The sequence below is a fragment of the Orcinus orca genome, chromosome 4 (genome assembly GCF_937001465.1).
Source record: "Orcinus orca chromosome 4, mOrcOrc1.1, whole genome shotgun sequence".
NCBI classification, from domain to species: domain Eukaryota; kingdom Metazoa; phylum Chordata; class Mammalia; order Artiodactyla; family Delphinidae; genus Orcinus; species Orcinus orca.
The window spans coordinates 124,498,480-124,515,369 of record NC_064562.1 but is presented as its reverse complement, the minus strand read 5'-3'; the positions used below and the strand labels follow the sequence as shown (position 1 = coordinate 124,515,369).

The 16,890-nt window shown below is 39.5% G+C and overlaps 1 protein-coding gene and 1 non-coding gene across 5 annotated transcripts in view; one reads left to right on the top strand and one right to left on the bottom strand.

Annotated features, from left to right (window-relative positions):
- Window positions 1-16,890, bottom strand: part of SEC24B (SEC24 homolog B, COPII coat complex component) — a 93,860-nt gene that overhangs the window by 63,778 nt on the left and 13,192 nt on the right. For all 4 annotated transcript variants that reach the window (XM_033427772.2, XM_033427773.2, XM_004269583.4 and 1 more), the window contains exon 2: window positions 8,310-9,053. In XM_033427772.2, the coding sequence (XP_033283663.1) occupies window positions 8,310-9,053 (744 nt within the window). The remainder of the gene's footprint in view (window positions 1-8,309; window positions 9,054-16,890) is intronic.
- On the top strand, window positions 6,709-6,781 carry TRNAE-UUC (transfer RNA glutamic acid (anticodon UUC)). The gene has a single exon. It is a non-coding gene; the product is annotated as a tRNA-Glu (tRNA).

The following is a 16,890-nucleotide window of genomic DNA, read 5'->3' as shown; positions in this document are numbered from 1 at the left end:
TGAGAAGTGGAATCTATTTTCCCACTCCCTGAATTGAGGCTAAACTTTCGACTAGCTTTAATCAACAGAACGTGGCAGAAGTAATGGTGTACAAGTCCAAGACCTCAAGTCTCAAGAGGTACTACAGCTTATGCCTTTCTGCTCTTGAAATGCTGCCCTGAGACCATCACGTAAGGCAACGGTCCCCAACCTTTTGGCACCAGGGGCCAGTTTCGTGGAAGACAATTCTTCCAAGGCCTTGGGTGACGGGGGAATGGTTCAGGTGGTAATGCAAGCAATGGGGAGTGGTGGGGAGCCGCAGATGAAGCTTCGGTCACTTGCCTGCCACTCTCCTCCTGCTGTGTGGCCCGGTTCCTAACAGGCCGCGGACCAGTACCAGTAGGCAGCCCGGGGGGTTGGGGACCTCTAACATAAGGAAGCTAATCTAATCATGTGGAGAAAAACCTAGGTGCCCCCACTGAACGGTGCGCACCAACTGCTAGACATATGAGTGAAGTCTACGATCCTCCAGCCCAGCCAACTCTCCAGCTAAATGAAGTCACATGAGTCCAAGAAAACAGGCAGAGGAACTGTCCAAACAACCCACAGAACTATGAAAAATAATAAATAATTTTTGTTTTAAACCAGCATTAGATAACTGGTAAAATCATTAAAAATGCTAAAGTAACAGAGCGATGAATATATTTAACAGTACAAAGTAAAAATTAAGATATAATCACCTAAAATTGAGTGATATAAAAAAGGAAAGGGGTGTGGAAGACAGTAAATATATTAACTTTACCTTTGCTCATAATAAGAAACTGAAAGACACTGTCTAAAAATATAGAAGATATTTCTGCCTCTGGTAATGATGATCTAGGTAATTAGGATCAAACCTTCTACTAAAGGTAACTTTAAAAACTATACTTAAAAAGATCTTCTTAAAATAATCAAAGATCTAACATGATATTAATGAATCTCTGGGTGAAAATCTGTAAGAAATTGAAAACTCTGAGAAATAAGCCTAACACTCAGAGCTGCTTTCATCCTGTGGTTATCTGTTGAAAACCTGATCTGTTGTTTTCTGTAGCCTTGCAGAGCATGGGAAGCAAGACATCTCCTACAGCACACCCAAGATGGGGCACCTGATTCAGCACCCCATACCTCCACTTTTAGGATAGTATCTGAAGGGTTATAACCTTGGGCTAAGGATAAACCAGGAAGCTAAGCCTTACAAAAGCCAGCAGCTTTGATTCAGAACATATGCACAGTCCCGTACATCTAGACACTTGGACTTGGATGGATGTGATCACAGGCTGGTAGTACCTGGAGGAAACTGGCAGAAGGAAATATAAATCCTCTCTGGAGAACAATTCCATCACCCTAGGCCTCAAATTATTCCCACAAGTAATTTTTCAAAAACAATTCCAAGCACAAAGTCTAAGATAAGTAGTTCAGGTTTGAACACGGCCCTCTGTGTTCTCCAGTCTCCAGCCTGATACACAGCATCACCCTCCTTACAGTCCTTCAATAGTCTGCCAGTGGTTGAGGGTGAAGACAAAACATCTTACCCTGAACACTTCTTAACATGGTCAACGAGGCCCTGAATGATCCTGAGTTCCCAGCCTCCTCCTGGCCCATGGTTCTCCTCTAGCTTCACTGGTCTTTCAGTCCCTTGAACTTGCCATGCTCTCTCCCATTAAAGGGGAATACACTTGCTCCCCCTTAGATGTAATAAATTTTTTTCTTTAATAAAATAATTGATACAAATAAAAGGTGATACGTATATGTGTATGTATTTATAAAATCTTAATAAAGAAACACCCATGAACTCAGCATCCAACTGTGAAAATAAAACATTTCCAATACTGTTGAAGCTCTTGGTGTACTCCTCACGGAAGGTATTCCCTTGCCTCCCTTCTAAACTGTGTTCCTTATTCTCTTGCTTTTGTTATTAGTTTACCACACAAATAAGTATCCCTAAACATTATTTTTGCGTGTTTTTTTTAACTTTATAACAATAGCATACTGCATATATTCTTCCATGAATCCTGTTACATTTCTGGGATTCATTTGTGTTAATGGGTATAGCTCTATTTCATCATTTTCACTGCTGGTCAGTAGCCCACTGGAAGGATATACTGATATCCATTCTATCATAAATGGACTTTTGGGTTCTAATTTTATGTTTTCACATACAGTACTACAGGAATATTCATGAACATGTCCCTGGTACACATGTGCTAGTTTCTCTGGGGGTGGAGCTTCTCAATGTGTGTGCCACAGCTCAAAAGTGTGTATGTAGCTGTACAGCAAGGGACGAGGATCCCCTCAGCCCTGGGGGGCCCTGTGGGAAGTGAGTTCCTTGGCCTGGGGAACAGACTAGACCCTTTAGCTCAGAATCCCTCCCCGCAAAATGTTATTTTCTACAAGTACTACACATTTAAAACAGGAAGTGGTGCTGTAGGGCCCTCTTATTCAAAGCGTACTCTATGGGCTAGCAACACTTTATACAGAAACTTGATAAAATCCTTAGGCCAGGCACTACTAGACCTGGTGAATCAGAACCTCCATTTTAACAAGGCCCCAGGTGATTCATACTCACAAAGTATGAGAAGGACTTCTCTAGAGTACACAGAAGTGGGAGAGCTGTGTTTCAGGGTGTGGTTACCTTCAATCCCACTAATGCCAAATTTCCCTAAAATGCAGAACCAATAGGTCCTTCTACTAACACTAAGAGTTTCCTGTTATTCCACATCCTTGCCATGCCATGGTATAGTCGGTCTTTCAAAGTTTTACCATCCTGCTGCTAGGTATAAGTAGATATCCCATTCTAGTTTTAAGTTGCTTTTCCCTGATTATTAATGAGACTGAGTATGTTTTCCTTTCATCTGTGAAATGCCTGTTCATGTATTTTTTTCTTGGGTTGCTGGTCTTTTCCTTACTGATCTTATGTGTTATTTGTATATTCTGGATAAAATACTATAAAATATTTTTTTCTCCCGTTTCATGGCTTGTCTTTTTGTTCTCTTTATGTTGCCTTTCAATGAAAAAAAGTTCTTAATTAGATGATAGTAAACCTTATCATGCTTATTCTTTATGGCTAGCTAGCACTGTGTGTGGTGTCCTTAAGAAATCTTTCCCAACTCCAAGGTTCTTCCGTATTTTCTCTCAAAAGTTTTAAAGTTTTGCCTTTTTGCATTTAAATATTTATTTCATCTGTAATTTATTTTATACATGGAGAATTCATTCTTCAGATTGCAGCTCACATATCAGAGATCAGGGAAAACTTCCTGAGTACGCTATACCTAGGGTACTCTCACCAAGCACTATACATCTCTGCTTCATGATACTTAAATAATAGTAGCAATTTTACATTTATTTGTGTTTATTTGGATAATGTTTGCCTCCCCAAGAAGATTACAAACTTCATGAAGATAAGGATCAAGTCTTTTTACTTGCTATTTTATCTCCCAGCACTAAAATAAACACCTGTCACATAGCTGGCTTTCAGGTATTTGTCAAATAAATGGAGACAAGTTCCACAAATATGAAGGACCACAGAAAACTGCCAGCCAAAAACAACAACAAAACCACCCTTTTCACAAAGAGAATTTGACAGATGAAACATGGTATACTTAGAGACAGAACCTACAATTCAAAAATAAATCATTTGTCTGTTTATCTATTTATTTATTTATTGGCATTAAGGTAGTTCCCCTGTTAGTTTTTAGTAGCTCCTTAGTAACTGTACATAAACTCTTTTGAAACTAGGAAGGTTTAGCAAATTCTCAACTAATAACACCATTACCCATTCAAGTTGTTCAAACTAGAAAATTTAAGTCAACTTTTATTATTCCTTTTCCTTCATAAACCTTATCAATGAATTCTTGAAATCATCTCTTGCCATCTGTCTTCTGTATAAATAAATCTCAACCTGTGTCAGCATCCTTCATCTAGATAATTGTAGTAATTCCTTCCTAGCTGGTCTTCCTGTCTCCAAGTTCCTCCTCCTGCAGTCCACCTACCACACTGCTCACAGAAGAAAGATCTGAAACACAAATCTGATAGCGTCACCCCCTTGTTTAAAAATTTCTGATGGCTGCTGATTACATACAGGACCAAGCTTATGTTTTTCCTTCAAGTCTTTTCCTCTCACCTTTCCAATGCCATAGCCCAGGAGAAAATGGGAAACTGAGATACAGAAAAGGGACAACTGATAAAGTCAACTTTTGAAGGAAGTGGTCACAAAGATGGACATCTCATCTTCTGAGCTTGAAGAAGGAGTAAATATAGAATAATTTACAGGTGGAAGGTATAAAGTTGAGTAATGATGAAAAGGTTCAAGAGTAGCTTTGGAAAAACTGAAGGAGTACGAGTGTGAGGGAGCATAATTATTACTATCTCACAACTCTGCAATCTCATCACAAGTTTCCAAAGCTGAAAATAATCTCTTAACTGTACTATTTGTACCTCCAATGTAGTTTTCTAACTTACTTCTAACTCGTATTTCTTTATCCAGATAGTCACCTCCTATAGGGATCTATTTTGCTTTTCCTCAGGCACATCACCCCCCCGAGATGATAGATGTATATTAACTTACCAGTGGTTATACCTTAGTGTCATGTATGTTGTGGATTTTTATATAAGGATTATATAAATGTTTATTATTATTATAAGTAGATTTTTAAGTGTTTTTTAATAAAATTGTACTCAGTACTATTCTACAATATGCTGTCAAGATGTGATCCTTACTGAAGTTGTATTACTCAGCCAACTTCATCTCAAACTAAGAAAGAGCTTCTGAACCTTGACAAATTTACCTATAGTGCCAGTTTAAAAAATTTTAATGGTAATAATGACACCTTTTAAACACCAGCCAAAATTTCACTCTAAGTTAACAACTAAACATAGCCCCCCAAACATACATCACTATGTTTTTAATAAAGTAATCTGAAATTCTAGTGCTGAATTGTACTAACATGCTTTTCTAAAATAAAGAGGCAAATGGACTTCCCTGGCTGTGCAGTGGTTAAGAATCCGCCTGCCAATGCAGCAGACACGGGTTTGAGCCCTGGTCTGGGAAGATCCCACATGCCGCAGAGCAACTAAGCCCATGCGCCACAACTACTGAGCCTGCGCTCTAGAGCCTGCGAGCCACAACTACTGAGCCCGAGTACCCTACAGCCCGCGCACCACAACTACTGAGCCCGCGTGCTGCAACTGCTGAAGCCTGCGTGCCTAGAGCCCATGCTCCGCAACAAGAGAAGCCACTGCAGTGAGAAGCCCGCGCGCTACAACGAAGGGTAGCCCCCGCTCGCTGCAACTAGAGAAAGCCCGAGTGCAGCAATGGAGACCCAACGCAGCCAAATAAATAGAATTAAAAAATAATAATAAAATATAGGCAAATGAGATAACACTTACATGTCTCTTTTATTCTATGTTTCTGAATATGAACTCATCAACTGCCTAAAAGTAACAGCATGTATTAATCACTGTGTTTTTGATAATCACTTAAGTCAGGTTTATGCTTTTGGATCTTAACCCTTCACAAATTGCTTAAGAATTTTTATTATACTACCTGAAAATGAAACTAATATAACCAGGTAATAAAAATGCAATCATTCTTGTCAATTACTCAAAGATTGATTTTCACACAAAACTATGATTAATACCTAAGATTCTCATTTTAATATGACAATATAATTTTAAAATGTCCAAACCAATTAAATTGCTTGTCTTTCTAGAACATTAAAATCAGTATACCCATGGTTCCCAAACCTTGTAATTAGGCACCCAAGTTGCCCTCGCAACAAACTCACAGAGTTCCAAGGGATGTTTTAAATTTTCAAGAGAAACACAGTGACATCTGTCAAAAAACCTTGTGAACTATTAATACTAAGTAGCTTGAGGCACTGGAAAAAATATTGAGAAACATCAGCTGAGAAAGTTTAGGAGCTTCTGTAATATTTAAAGTACGTTTTAAAAGTAACCTCTTTATTTCTTTTGAAATGGTGACAAGCATGGGTCATATTAACCTGAGATACACTTAATTTGTCAACTTCTGAACTACAATTAAAAAGTCATTTACCAATCTAAAGGGAAAAAATAAAGAAACCCACTTCTTAACAAATGAACTTCTAAAATTATATTTACTATGGCTTTCACAGTATAGTATCACAATTAAAAGAATGGAAGTATACCCCCTTCTCTCTGCCTAACGGCCTAATTACTACTTATTCAAATATAAGCTAATTTTGTAATTATTCTTACTCTTTATTCAACATTTTCTTCAACGATAGGCCCTCCCCCACAGGTATTCTATTCCTTAGCCAAGTGGCCCTACATTTCCCTGATCCTACATCTCAGCATAAATTAGTTCTATTCAGTCCCATCTCAGAATAAGACAGCAATTAGCTGAATTTCTTCTTTTTTTGTCATGAAAGTCACAAAATCCTTAAGTCAGAGGGACCTTAGGATAAGCTGATGTATAAAAGGACTGCTGAAAGAAGAAAGAAAGAAAACAGAATTTCTAGGGGACAGAAAGCCCTGGTTCTGAGAAGGGTAGACTGAGAGTCAGAAGAAACTGAGCTTCAGGACAAGCTCTGTTTCTAACATTAATGACTACAGGATTTCCTCATTTGTTAAACAAAAGGACTACAGTAGAATATGGATCTGCTACCCAACATCACTCATGATCAAGTCAGAAATACAGATTTCCAAGGGAATTCCCTGGTGGTCCAGTGGTTAGGACTCTGCACTTTCACTGCTGAGGGCCCAGGTTTGATCCCTGGTCAGGGAACTAAGATCCCACAAATTGCGTGCCAAGACTACCCTGGAGATTCTATTCTAGCTCAGTAAGTTGGGTTTCAAGATCACAATCTGTGCAAGGGATTCTGGTGCACAGCCAGATTTGGGAATTGTGATAGATGCTTCAAGTTGACTTACCTAAAACCCAGTTAATGCTAAACCCCTTCTTTCTTGCCTGCCTCTACCATGAAGGCTACAAAGCTAAATATTCATTTTCTAGCCTTCCCTTAAATTAGAGATGGTCTTTTAAAACAGCTATGGCAAATGGTATGTAAAATGAAATGGGGTCAATGCCACAACCCCATCTTCTTTCCTCTCCCTTCTTTCTGCTTTTAACTTTGACTTGCTGTCTACAGGTACAGAAGTTATCTTGTTTCTATAAACCAACATACTAAGGATGGCAGAGTGGAAAGGGAAAAAAGACACTGAGGACATCTAGATCTACTGCATCTGCCTAGACTTCTTGTTATGTGAGAAAAATACCACCTTTCTTGTTTAAACCACTATTAGTTGCTTGTAGCCCAAAGTGTTTCTAAACAACATAGCAACGAAAGAATAGATGATCTCAAATGCACACTTCAGATCTAATATTCTAAAGTTCTAACTTTAAATAATCTAACTGTCCAGGGAATGATACTTTTCTACAACATCCTTGACATATGGCTATCTAGACTCTGATATACAATCTAAAGACATCATTCAGAAAACGATCACAGCTTTAACAATTCCCATCCTTTACATACCTTTTCATTCAGTTCAAGGGCAGATTTTGTTAAGTTCAAGTTCACAAGTTGAATTAAAGTGAATATATCCTATGCAAACCCCACACTAAAAAACTACATACCTTGCATACATAATTTTTAAACAAATAAATTTAACCACATCTTGGTTTAGGAAGGTAAGAAAAACTAATTACAAGGGTATTCTTCATGTATCTTTCTCCATCTTCCCTGTCCTTCATCCTAACTTACCAATCTGGGGCTGAGAAAACATCAACTTTAATGTATAGGAAATATATCTTCTGTGAAAGTCACTAATAGGGGTTCACCTAGAGAAACCAGTGTGGTATTGTAGACCATCATTTTTTCTATAGTGAATAGGGCTATGGCTGGAATAGTAACTGTCCCAAGGTTGAACTAATATAAAAAATAAAGTATTAGCTACCAAAGCATATCCCCAAATAGACCCTTCCATTTTGCCTTATTCCTAACTCACATTAAAGACAACTACTGCAGAGGCATGCAAACACAGCAATAAATACCAACTGAGATCCCAATCATGGCAAGGAACCATGCTATACAAGGCAGATGGTTGGGTGGCTAATTGTGAATAGATGAAGGGGAAGGGTTCAAGAAGATGCTGCAAAATTCCACTATAAATAAAGCAAATAAATTGCAAAGGTGAGTTAATTTCCAATTTTTCTATTAGGCTGTATCATCTTTAACCTTCATGCAATAAAAATCAGATTGGAAATGCACTGATTTTCAACCATGCTTTGGTGAACTTTTCATTCAACCTACCAGGATTTGTTGGGTTGTTGGCTGTAGCCAGGGAGGTGTGGTTTTGGATTAGATTGTCTTGGGTTGACGGAAGGCCTGAAGCTGACCACGCAAAAGTATTGTATCCTGAAAGACTCTGCTGCTGGTGGTACTGTTGTGATGGTGGAGGTGGAAGTGGTGATGGATGGCTGATAGCTGTATTTTGACCAGAAAATGAATTATCTCTAATTGGCCTGACAGTCGGAGCATTCTGTGAGGTAAACATTTGCTGCCCATATGGATCACCAGCAGGTAGAGAGGGATATGAAACACTAGGATACGCAGCATTAGAAACAGTTGACAAAGCGTAGTGACCGCAAGTAGAGGGAAATCCCTGAGCAGCAACAGAAGAATTGTCAGAGTACATGGCTGGACTATTGTAATGATTCACAAAAGAGGAGTATGGCTGGGAGGCACTCGTATGCAAATGTGATGCTGATGACCCGGCACCTTGGAATGATCCCAGAGTGGATCCCACGACATGAGGGGCAGGAGGAACGCTGCCATACATCTGCTGTGCTCCTGGCTGTGGGCTTGCTGTGTTAGGAGTCACCACATTTTGTGTTGGTACCCTATAGAGACCAGAGTAGTAATCATCACACTGGCTATCCAATGGCAATGAGGTCATTTTCCCAGGTCCTTGAGAGTAATGTCCTGAGGGAGCAGTGTAGCTTTGAGGATGCAATCCATACCCAGATGGAACTTGCATTTGATTCTGTGCCGGACCTGAAAAAAAAAAAAGAGCAAATATTTACAAGAATTAGTAAGAAGGCAACTAACTTTTAAGCACAGTTCCCATCTAAATGTTGCCCTAATTTACTTCTTCATAATCCCAAATTGTTACAAGAGATTATACTCTGATAGACCCACTGTGATAGCCTCCAAGATGGCCCCCAATGACCCCCACCCCCTGGTACTGACCCCCTCCCACAATATACCAGGAGTGGACTGTGTGACCAACAGCATATAGCAGAGGTAATGATATATCATTCCAAAGATCTGCCCAGTCTTGGGCACTGGCACTCTCTTAGATCACTCACTCAGTGTGGAAGAACAAAGCTGTCAAGTTGTGAAGAGCCCTCTGGAGAAACCCATGCAGTGAGGAACTGAACTCTCTTGACCAACAGCTAGAGAGAAACTGAGGTCTGCCAACAATCACAGGAGTGAGCCTGGAAGCAGATCCTTCATACCAAGTAGAGTCTCTCTCTTTTTTTTTAATTGAGGCAAATTTATATAACATACACTCAACCATTTTAAAAGGTACAATTCAGTGGCTTTTAGTACATTCACGCTCTTATGCAACCATCACCTCTAATTTCAAAACACTTTCATCACCCTGAAAGGAAACCCATCCCCATTAAGCAGTTGTTCCTCACTCCTCCCTGCCCCCAGGCCCTGGCAGCTACTAATCTGCTTTCCATCTTTGTGGATTTACCTATTTTGAGTATTTCATATAAATAGAATCACCCAGTATATGACCTTTTGCGTTTGGCTTCTTTGACTTGGCATAATGCTTTCAGGGTCATCCACATTGTAGCCTGTATCCAACCTTCATTCCTTTTTATGGCTGAGTCACATTCCATTGTATGGACAGACCACAATTTGTTTCTCCATTTATCAGTTGGTGGGCATTTGGCTGTGATGATAGTGCTGCCAAGGAGTAACTAGATATTAAACTTCCTACGTTACTTTTTTTTTAACATCTTTATTGGAGTATAATTGCTTTACAATGGTGTGTTAGTTTCTGCTGTATAACAAAGTGAATCAGCTATATGCATACATATATCCCCATATACTCTCTCTCTCGCGTCTCCCTCCCACCCTCCCTACCTCACCCCTCTAGGTGGTCACAAAGCACCAAGCTGATGAGATGCAGCTGTTTCCCACTAGCTATCTATTTTACATTTGGTAGTGTATATATGTCCATGCCACTCTCTCACTTCGTCCCAGCTTACCCTTCTCCCTCCCCGGGTCCTCAAGTCCATTCTCTACGTCTGCGTCTTTATTCCTGCCCTGCCCCTAGGTTCTTCATAACCATTTTTTTTTCCTTTTTAGATTCCATTTATATGTGTTAGCTTACAGTATTTGTTTTTCTCTTTCTGACTTACTTCACTCTGTATGACAGTCTCTAGGTCCGTCCACCTCACTACAAATAACTCAATTTCGTTTCTTTTTATGGCTGAGTAATATTCCATTGTATATATAATCCATTTACATTTAAGGTAATTATCGATATGTATGTTCCTATTACCATTTTCTTAATTATTTTGGGTTTGTTTTTGTAGGTCTTTTCCTCCTCTTGTGTTTCCTGCCTAGAGAAGTTCCTTTAGCATTTGTTGTAAAGCTGGTTTGGTGGTGCTGAATTCTCTTAGTCTTTGCTTGTCTGTAAAGGTTTTAATTTCTCCATCGAATGGGAATGAGATCCTTGCTGGGTAGAGTAATCTTGGTTGTAGTTTTTTCCCTTTCATCACTTTAAGTATGTCCTGTCACTCCCTTCGGGCTTGCAGAGTTTCTACTGAAAGATTAGCTGTTATCCTTATGGGGATTCCCTTGTATGTTGTTTGTTGCTTTTCCCTTGCTGCTTTTAATATTTTTTCTTTGTATTTTTGATAGTTTGATTAATACGTGTCTTGGTGTGTTTCTCCTTGGATTTGTCCTGTATGGGACTCTCTGTGCTTCCTGGACTTGATTGACTATTTCCTTTCCCATGTTAGGGAACTTTTCAACTATAGTCTCTTCAAATATTTTCTCAGACCCTTTCTTTTTCTCTTCTTCTTCTGGGACCCCTATAATTCGAATGTTGGTGAGTTTAATGTTGTCCCAGAGGTCTCTGAGACTGTCCTCAATTCTTTTCATTCTTTTTTCTTCATTCTGCTCTGTGGTAGTTATTTCCACTGTTTTATCTTCCAGGTCACTTATCCATTCTTCTGCCTCAGTTATTCTGCTATTGATTCCTTCTAGAGAATTTTTAATTTCATTTATAGTGTTGTTCATCACTGTTTGTTTACTCTTTAGTTCTAGGTCCTTGTTAAACGTTTCTTATATTTTCTCCATTCTATTTCCAAGATTTTGGATGATCTTTACTATGATTATTCTGAATTCTTTTTCAGGTAGACTGCCTATTTCCTCTTCTTTTGTTTGGTCTGGTGGGTTTTTACCTTGCTCCTTCATCTGCTGCATATTTCTGTCTTCTCATTTTGTTTAACTGTGTTTGGGGGGTCTCCTTTTCGCAGGCTGCAGGTTCGTAGTTCCCGATGTTTTTGGTGTCTGCCCCCAGTGGGTGAGGTTGGCTCAGTGGCTTGTGTAGGCTTCCTGATGGAGGGGACTGGTGCCTGTGGTCTGGTGGTGGGGCTGGATCTTGTCTTTCTGGTGGGCAGGGCTGCATCTGGCAGTGTGTTTTGGGGTGTCTGTGACCTTAGTATGATTTTAGGCAGCCTCTCTGCTAATGGGTGGGGTTGTGTTCCTGTCTTGCTAGTTGTTTGGCATGGGGCGCCCAGCACTAGAGCTTGCTGGCCATTGGGTGGAGCTGGGCCTTAGCATTGAGACGAAGATCTCTGGGAGAGCTCTCGTGGATTGATATTACATGGGGCCGGGAGGCCTCTGGTGGTCCAGTGTCCTCAACTCGGCTCTCCCACCTCAGAGGCTCAGGCCTGACACCAGACCAGAGCACCAAGACCCTGTCGGCCACACGGCTCAGAAGACAAGGGAGCAAAAAAAAAAAGAAATAAAAAAGAAAAAATAATAAATAAATAATTAAAATGAAAAAAATAATAAAAAAAGAGAACCAATATAACAAGCGCTAAAAATTATACTAAGATAAACATAAAAATCAGAAACAAATCAGTCGCAGACAGCAAACCCCAAGTCTACAGGTGCTCCCAAAGTCCACCGCCTCAATTTAGGGATGATTCACTGTCTATTCAGGTACTCCACAGATGCAGGGTACATCAAGTTGATTGCAGGGATTTAATCCACTGCTCCTCAGGCTGCACGGGGAGATTTCCTTTTCTCCTCTTTGTTCGCACAGCTCCTGGGGTTCAGCTTTGGTTTTGGCCCCACCTCTGCGTGTAGGTCGCCCTCAGGCATCTGTTCCCTCCCAGACAGGACGGGGTTAAAGCAGCAGCTGATTAGGGGGCTCTTGCTCATTCATGCCGGGGGGAGAGAGGGGTACGGTAGTTATAATTGGAATGCGGGGCAAGCCTGTGGTGGCAGAGGCTGGCGAGACGTTGCAACAGCCTGAGGTATGCTATGTGTTCTCCCAGGGAAGTTGTCCCGGGATCACAGGACCCTGGCAGTGGCGGGCTGCACAGGCTCCTGAGGGCAAGGTGTGGACAGTGACCTGTGACCTGTGCTTGCACACAGGATTCTTGGTGGCTGCAGTAGCAGCCTTAGCATTTCATGCCCGTCTCTGGGGTCTGAGCTGATAGCCGCGGCTCACGCCTGTCTCTGGAGCTCGTTTAGGCGGTGCTCTGCTTTCCGTGGGCAGACAGGGAAGGAATTCCCTCTCCTTGCGCACCCCGAAACAATGGTCTCTTGCCTCTTATGCAGGTCCAGACTTTTTCCCGGACTCCCACCCGGCTAGCTGTGGCGCACTAGATCCTTCAGGCTATGTTCACGCAGCCAACTCCAGTCCTCTCCTTGGGACGCGACCAAAGCCCGAGCCTCAGCTCCCAGCCCCCGCCCGCCCCGGCGGGTGAGCAGACAAGCCTCTCGGGCTGGTGAGTGCTGGTCGGCACCGATCCTCTGTGCGGGAATCTCTCTGCTTTGTCCTCCGCACCCCTGTTGCTGCGCTCTCCTCCGTGGCTCCGAAGCTTCCCCCCCACCCACCCCCCGTCTCTGCCAGTGAAGGGGCTTCCTAGTGTGTGGAAACTTTTCCTCCTTCACAGCTCCCTCCCAGAGGTGCAGGTCCCGTCCCTATTCTTTTGTCTCTGTTTTTCCTTTTGCCCTACCCAGGTACGTGGGGATTTTCTTGCCTTTTGGGAAGTCTGAGGTCTTCTGCCAGCATTCAGTAGGTATTCTGTAGGAGTTGTTCCACATGTAGATGTGTTTTTGATGTATTTGTGGGGAGGAAGGTGATCACCATGGCTTACTCCTTCGCCATCTTGAAGGTCTCCTCCCAAGTAGAATCTAATTAAGTCCCAGCTGATAGCCTGACTACAATCTCATGAGACCCTAAACCAGAACCACCTAGCTAGGCTACTTCATGTCCCTCAGAAACTATGAGATTAAATATTTGTTGTTTTAAGTTGATAAATTTTGGGGTATTTTGTTATGCAGCAATAGATAACAATATACCTAGCATGGAAGACGTTCAAACCTTTCTTACAGGCTTTTTTTTTTTTTAAGTTATAAAAGTAACAATATATCCACTGTTAAAAAAAATTCAAACAATGAAGAATATAAAGTGAAAAGTACAAGTCCTGTTCTCTCCCTGGTAGCTTATGTCCTATGTCCCAGATGTAGCTACAGTTAATGGTTTCTTGTGTATCCTTTGTATACCTATATACACATATGTAATGTATATATAAGCATATATATTTAAACAGACATAGATCATACTACAGTTGGACAACTTCATTTTTTTACCTAATATATCCTGGATCCCCTTCTGTGTTAGCATATACAAACTTCATTGTTCTTCTAAAAGAATCTATATGGTATTTCATTGTAGAAACATAACATTATTTACCAAATCCCCATTGATGAGTATTTATTCCAGGGAGAGAACTAATTTATGAAGTCAACTTCTTTGACGAATCTGCAGGGTAAGTTCCTAGAAGTGAAACTGGAGGTTCAAAGGGTTTTGGGGCTATTAAAATTGACCATTATTGCCAAATAACTCTCCAAAAATGTCTATCAATTTATACTGCTCAGCAGTAATGCTTAAGAATGCCTCATCTTCCCAACACTGAGCACCATTTTAATCTTTGCCAATCTAATAAGAGAGAAACATTTTAGTCTGCAATACTAGACTTTGAGTGATGCTCAGAATCCTTTCGAATGTTTCTTAGCCATTTGGGTATCTTTCTTTGTTATTTGCCCTTTTCCCACAGGATTGTGCTTCCCTTAATAATTTATAAATGTTCTTGTATGTTAAGAAATTTAACCATATGTTATTATTTTGTGCTGTCTATATTTTCCCTCAGGTTATTGTTTGTTTTTTAACTTTGTTCATGTTGTCTCTTGCTATAGTTTCTCAATTATTATATAGTAAAATCTTTCATGCTTGATAAATTTTAAAATCATACTTAGTAGAGCCTGCCCCATTCCAATGTTATAAAGCTATAGACCAGTGTTTTCCTCTAGTGCTTTTAATACTTCCATTTTTATGTATTTATCTTTGATCACTATAGAATGTATTTATTTTATCAATACCATTAAAGTTAACAATAATATTAATACTATTAATAGTGTAAACATTACTAAACACTAGATTTTGTGCCGCTCACTGCTCTAAATGTTTTACATATATTCACTCCTTTAATCCTCACAGCCCCCTGAAGTAAACAGTATCATTATAACCGCTTTATAAATAAAATAAACGAGGCACAAAAGTTAAGTTGTTCAATACAGTCACATACTTAGGAAGTAAGAGGGCTGGGATTTGATTCAAATAATCTGGCTCAAGTCCGTGCTTTCAGACAATGATCCGCTGCCCCTCGCTACACTAAAATCCTGCTAGCTTTCTTTAGCCGAGAAGAAGGTCAATTATCTCAAACAATGGAATTCTAGCTTTGCTTACAAGGGCAAATTTAATTATCCTAGAATCTAATTTTCTTGTCTTGTGGAATGAAATAGATATCTGTATCATACCTCAAATGAAAAGATAATCAAAAAATATATATATATATTTCAAGCTGTTTCAAGTTCACTGACACAAAGAAAGTGCCACTGTATTCTTTGCCATAATAATGTATAAAAATAGAAAAAAGTGTGTTTATAAAAGATATATGAATAATTTCCTTATTCTGTTTTCAATTCCTACTAAATAATGCAGTGGAATCTTAATCTTTGGTCATTTAAATACATACTCCATGGCAGATACAAACATAACTTACACAATCAAGCTGTAAAGAAAAAATAAGGGCCACACTTCCAAGAAGCATACAGAGAACCAAAACTCAGGTAACACTGTTTTACTAGGTATATAATTTACTTTTCTTACAGGATATTCTACATGATCACAGTTCATTTAGAAGAATTTAACATGCTTAAAAAAAGTGTAAAATGTTCTCTTCCTTCTCTTCCTTAAATATATTTTATAAATGGACTTGCTGGATATACATATAACTGATTCACTCTGCTGTACACCTGAAACTAATAAAACACTGTAAATCAACTATACTGCAATAAAAATTTAAAAAAAACAAAACACAGGGTTTGCTACTCTTCATTACAGTCACAGAAAACCCAACACTGGTACAAATTGATCAAGAGAAGAGCCAAGTCAGAGTTAGAGAAATCTGTTTAAATATCTACCCACTTCCTGATTTGATTTGGTTCACCTATGCCACATGATCTGAAAACAGGAAAATCATCATCATCATGTCCAAGCTACTCAAATGCCATTCTTCTAAAAATAACAGGAACGTTGTATCGGCTGAAATTTATCAGAAGTGAATTACCCACCCAAGAAATCCTATTTGCTTTTTCAGCCCATCAAAGAAAAGGAAGGTACTTACTTTGTGGGAGGAGGGGGGGACGCAAAGGTAGGAACAGCTAATTATATGTTGGTGCTTACCATTCCTTACACTATATCAAGATCTAAATGTCCCAAGTGTACCCCCCAAAATTTCTAATATAATTTAATCAAAATAATAAATGAATCAAAACTTCGTTGAAAGCAAAATGATTGTTTTAAATATTTTAAATCAACTTTTAAAGCCTGCAAGGGGGGAAAACCGCGGGGGCGTGGGGATGGTGGTGTGCTGAACTGGGCAACTGGGATTGACATGTATACACTGATGTGTATAAAATTGATGACTAATAAGAAACTGCTGTATAAAAAAATAAAAACTTTTAAAGCCTGCACTGAAAAAACAAAACAAAACAAACCATAAAGATCAGTTTAAATTGAAAAAAACTGATATCTAGGACAAGCAAATATTTTTTAAAAATTTGTCTTACTGTGACCTAACAAAGCATGCACTCTCTTTTCTTCAACCTTAAAATATATTAGATAACTCTTAACTTTCTCTTAGGGTATACTAGTATTAAAGTTTTATTTCTTCTGCATAAACTAAAAACTGAGCCTGGCAAATATCACAAATAAATCATTTATATACTCTTTAAAAAAACACACACACACACTCTGTAAATTATGGGGTTTTTACTAGTAGTAGCAGTTTCATTTGCTTATATTTCCTATAACTGCCTTAGCATCTGTGGCAGTTTTAAAACACAGTTCCCAAACTCTTTGATACTCTGCTGATTAAAGGGTAGGATCTGTCTACTCCCCTTGAATTTGAGCAGGCTTATAACAGCTTCCACTAATAAAGAATGGCAGAAGCAAAGCTGTGTGACTTCACAGGCTTGGTCACAGACAACTCAGCACCTGCACTGT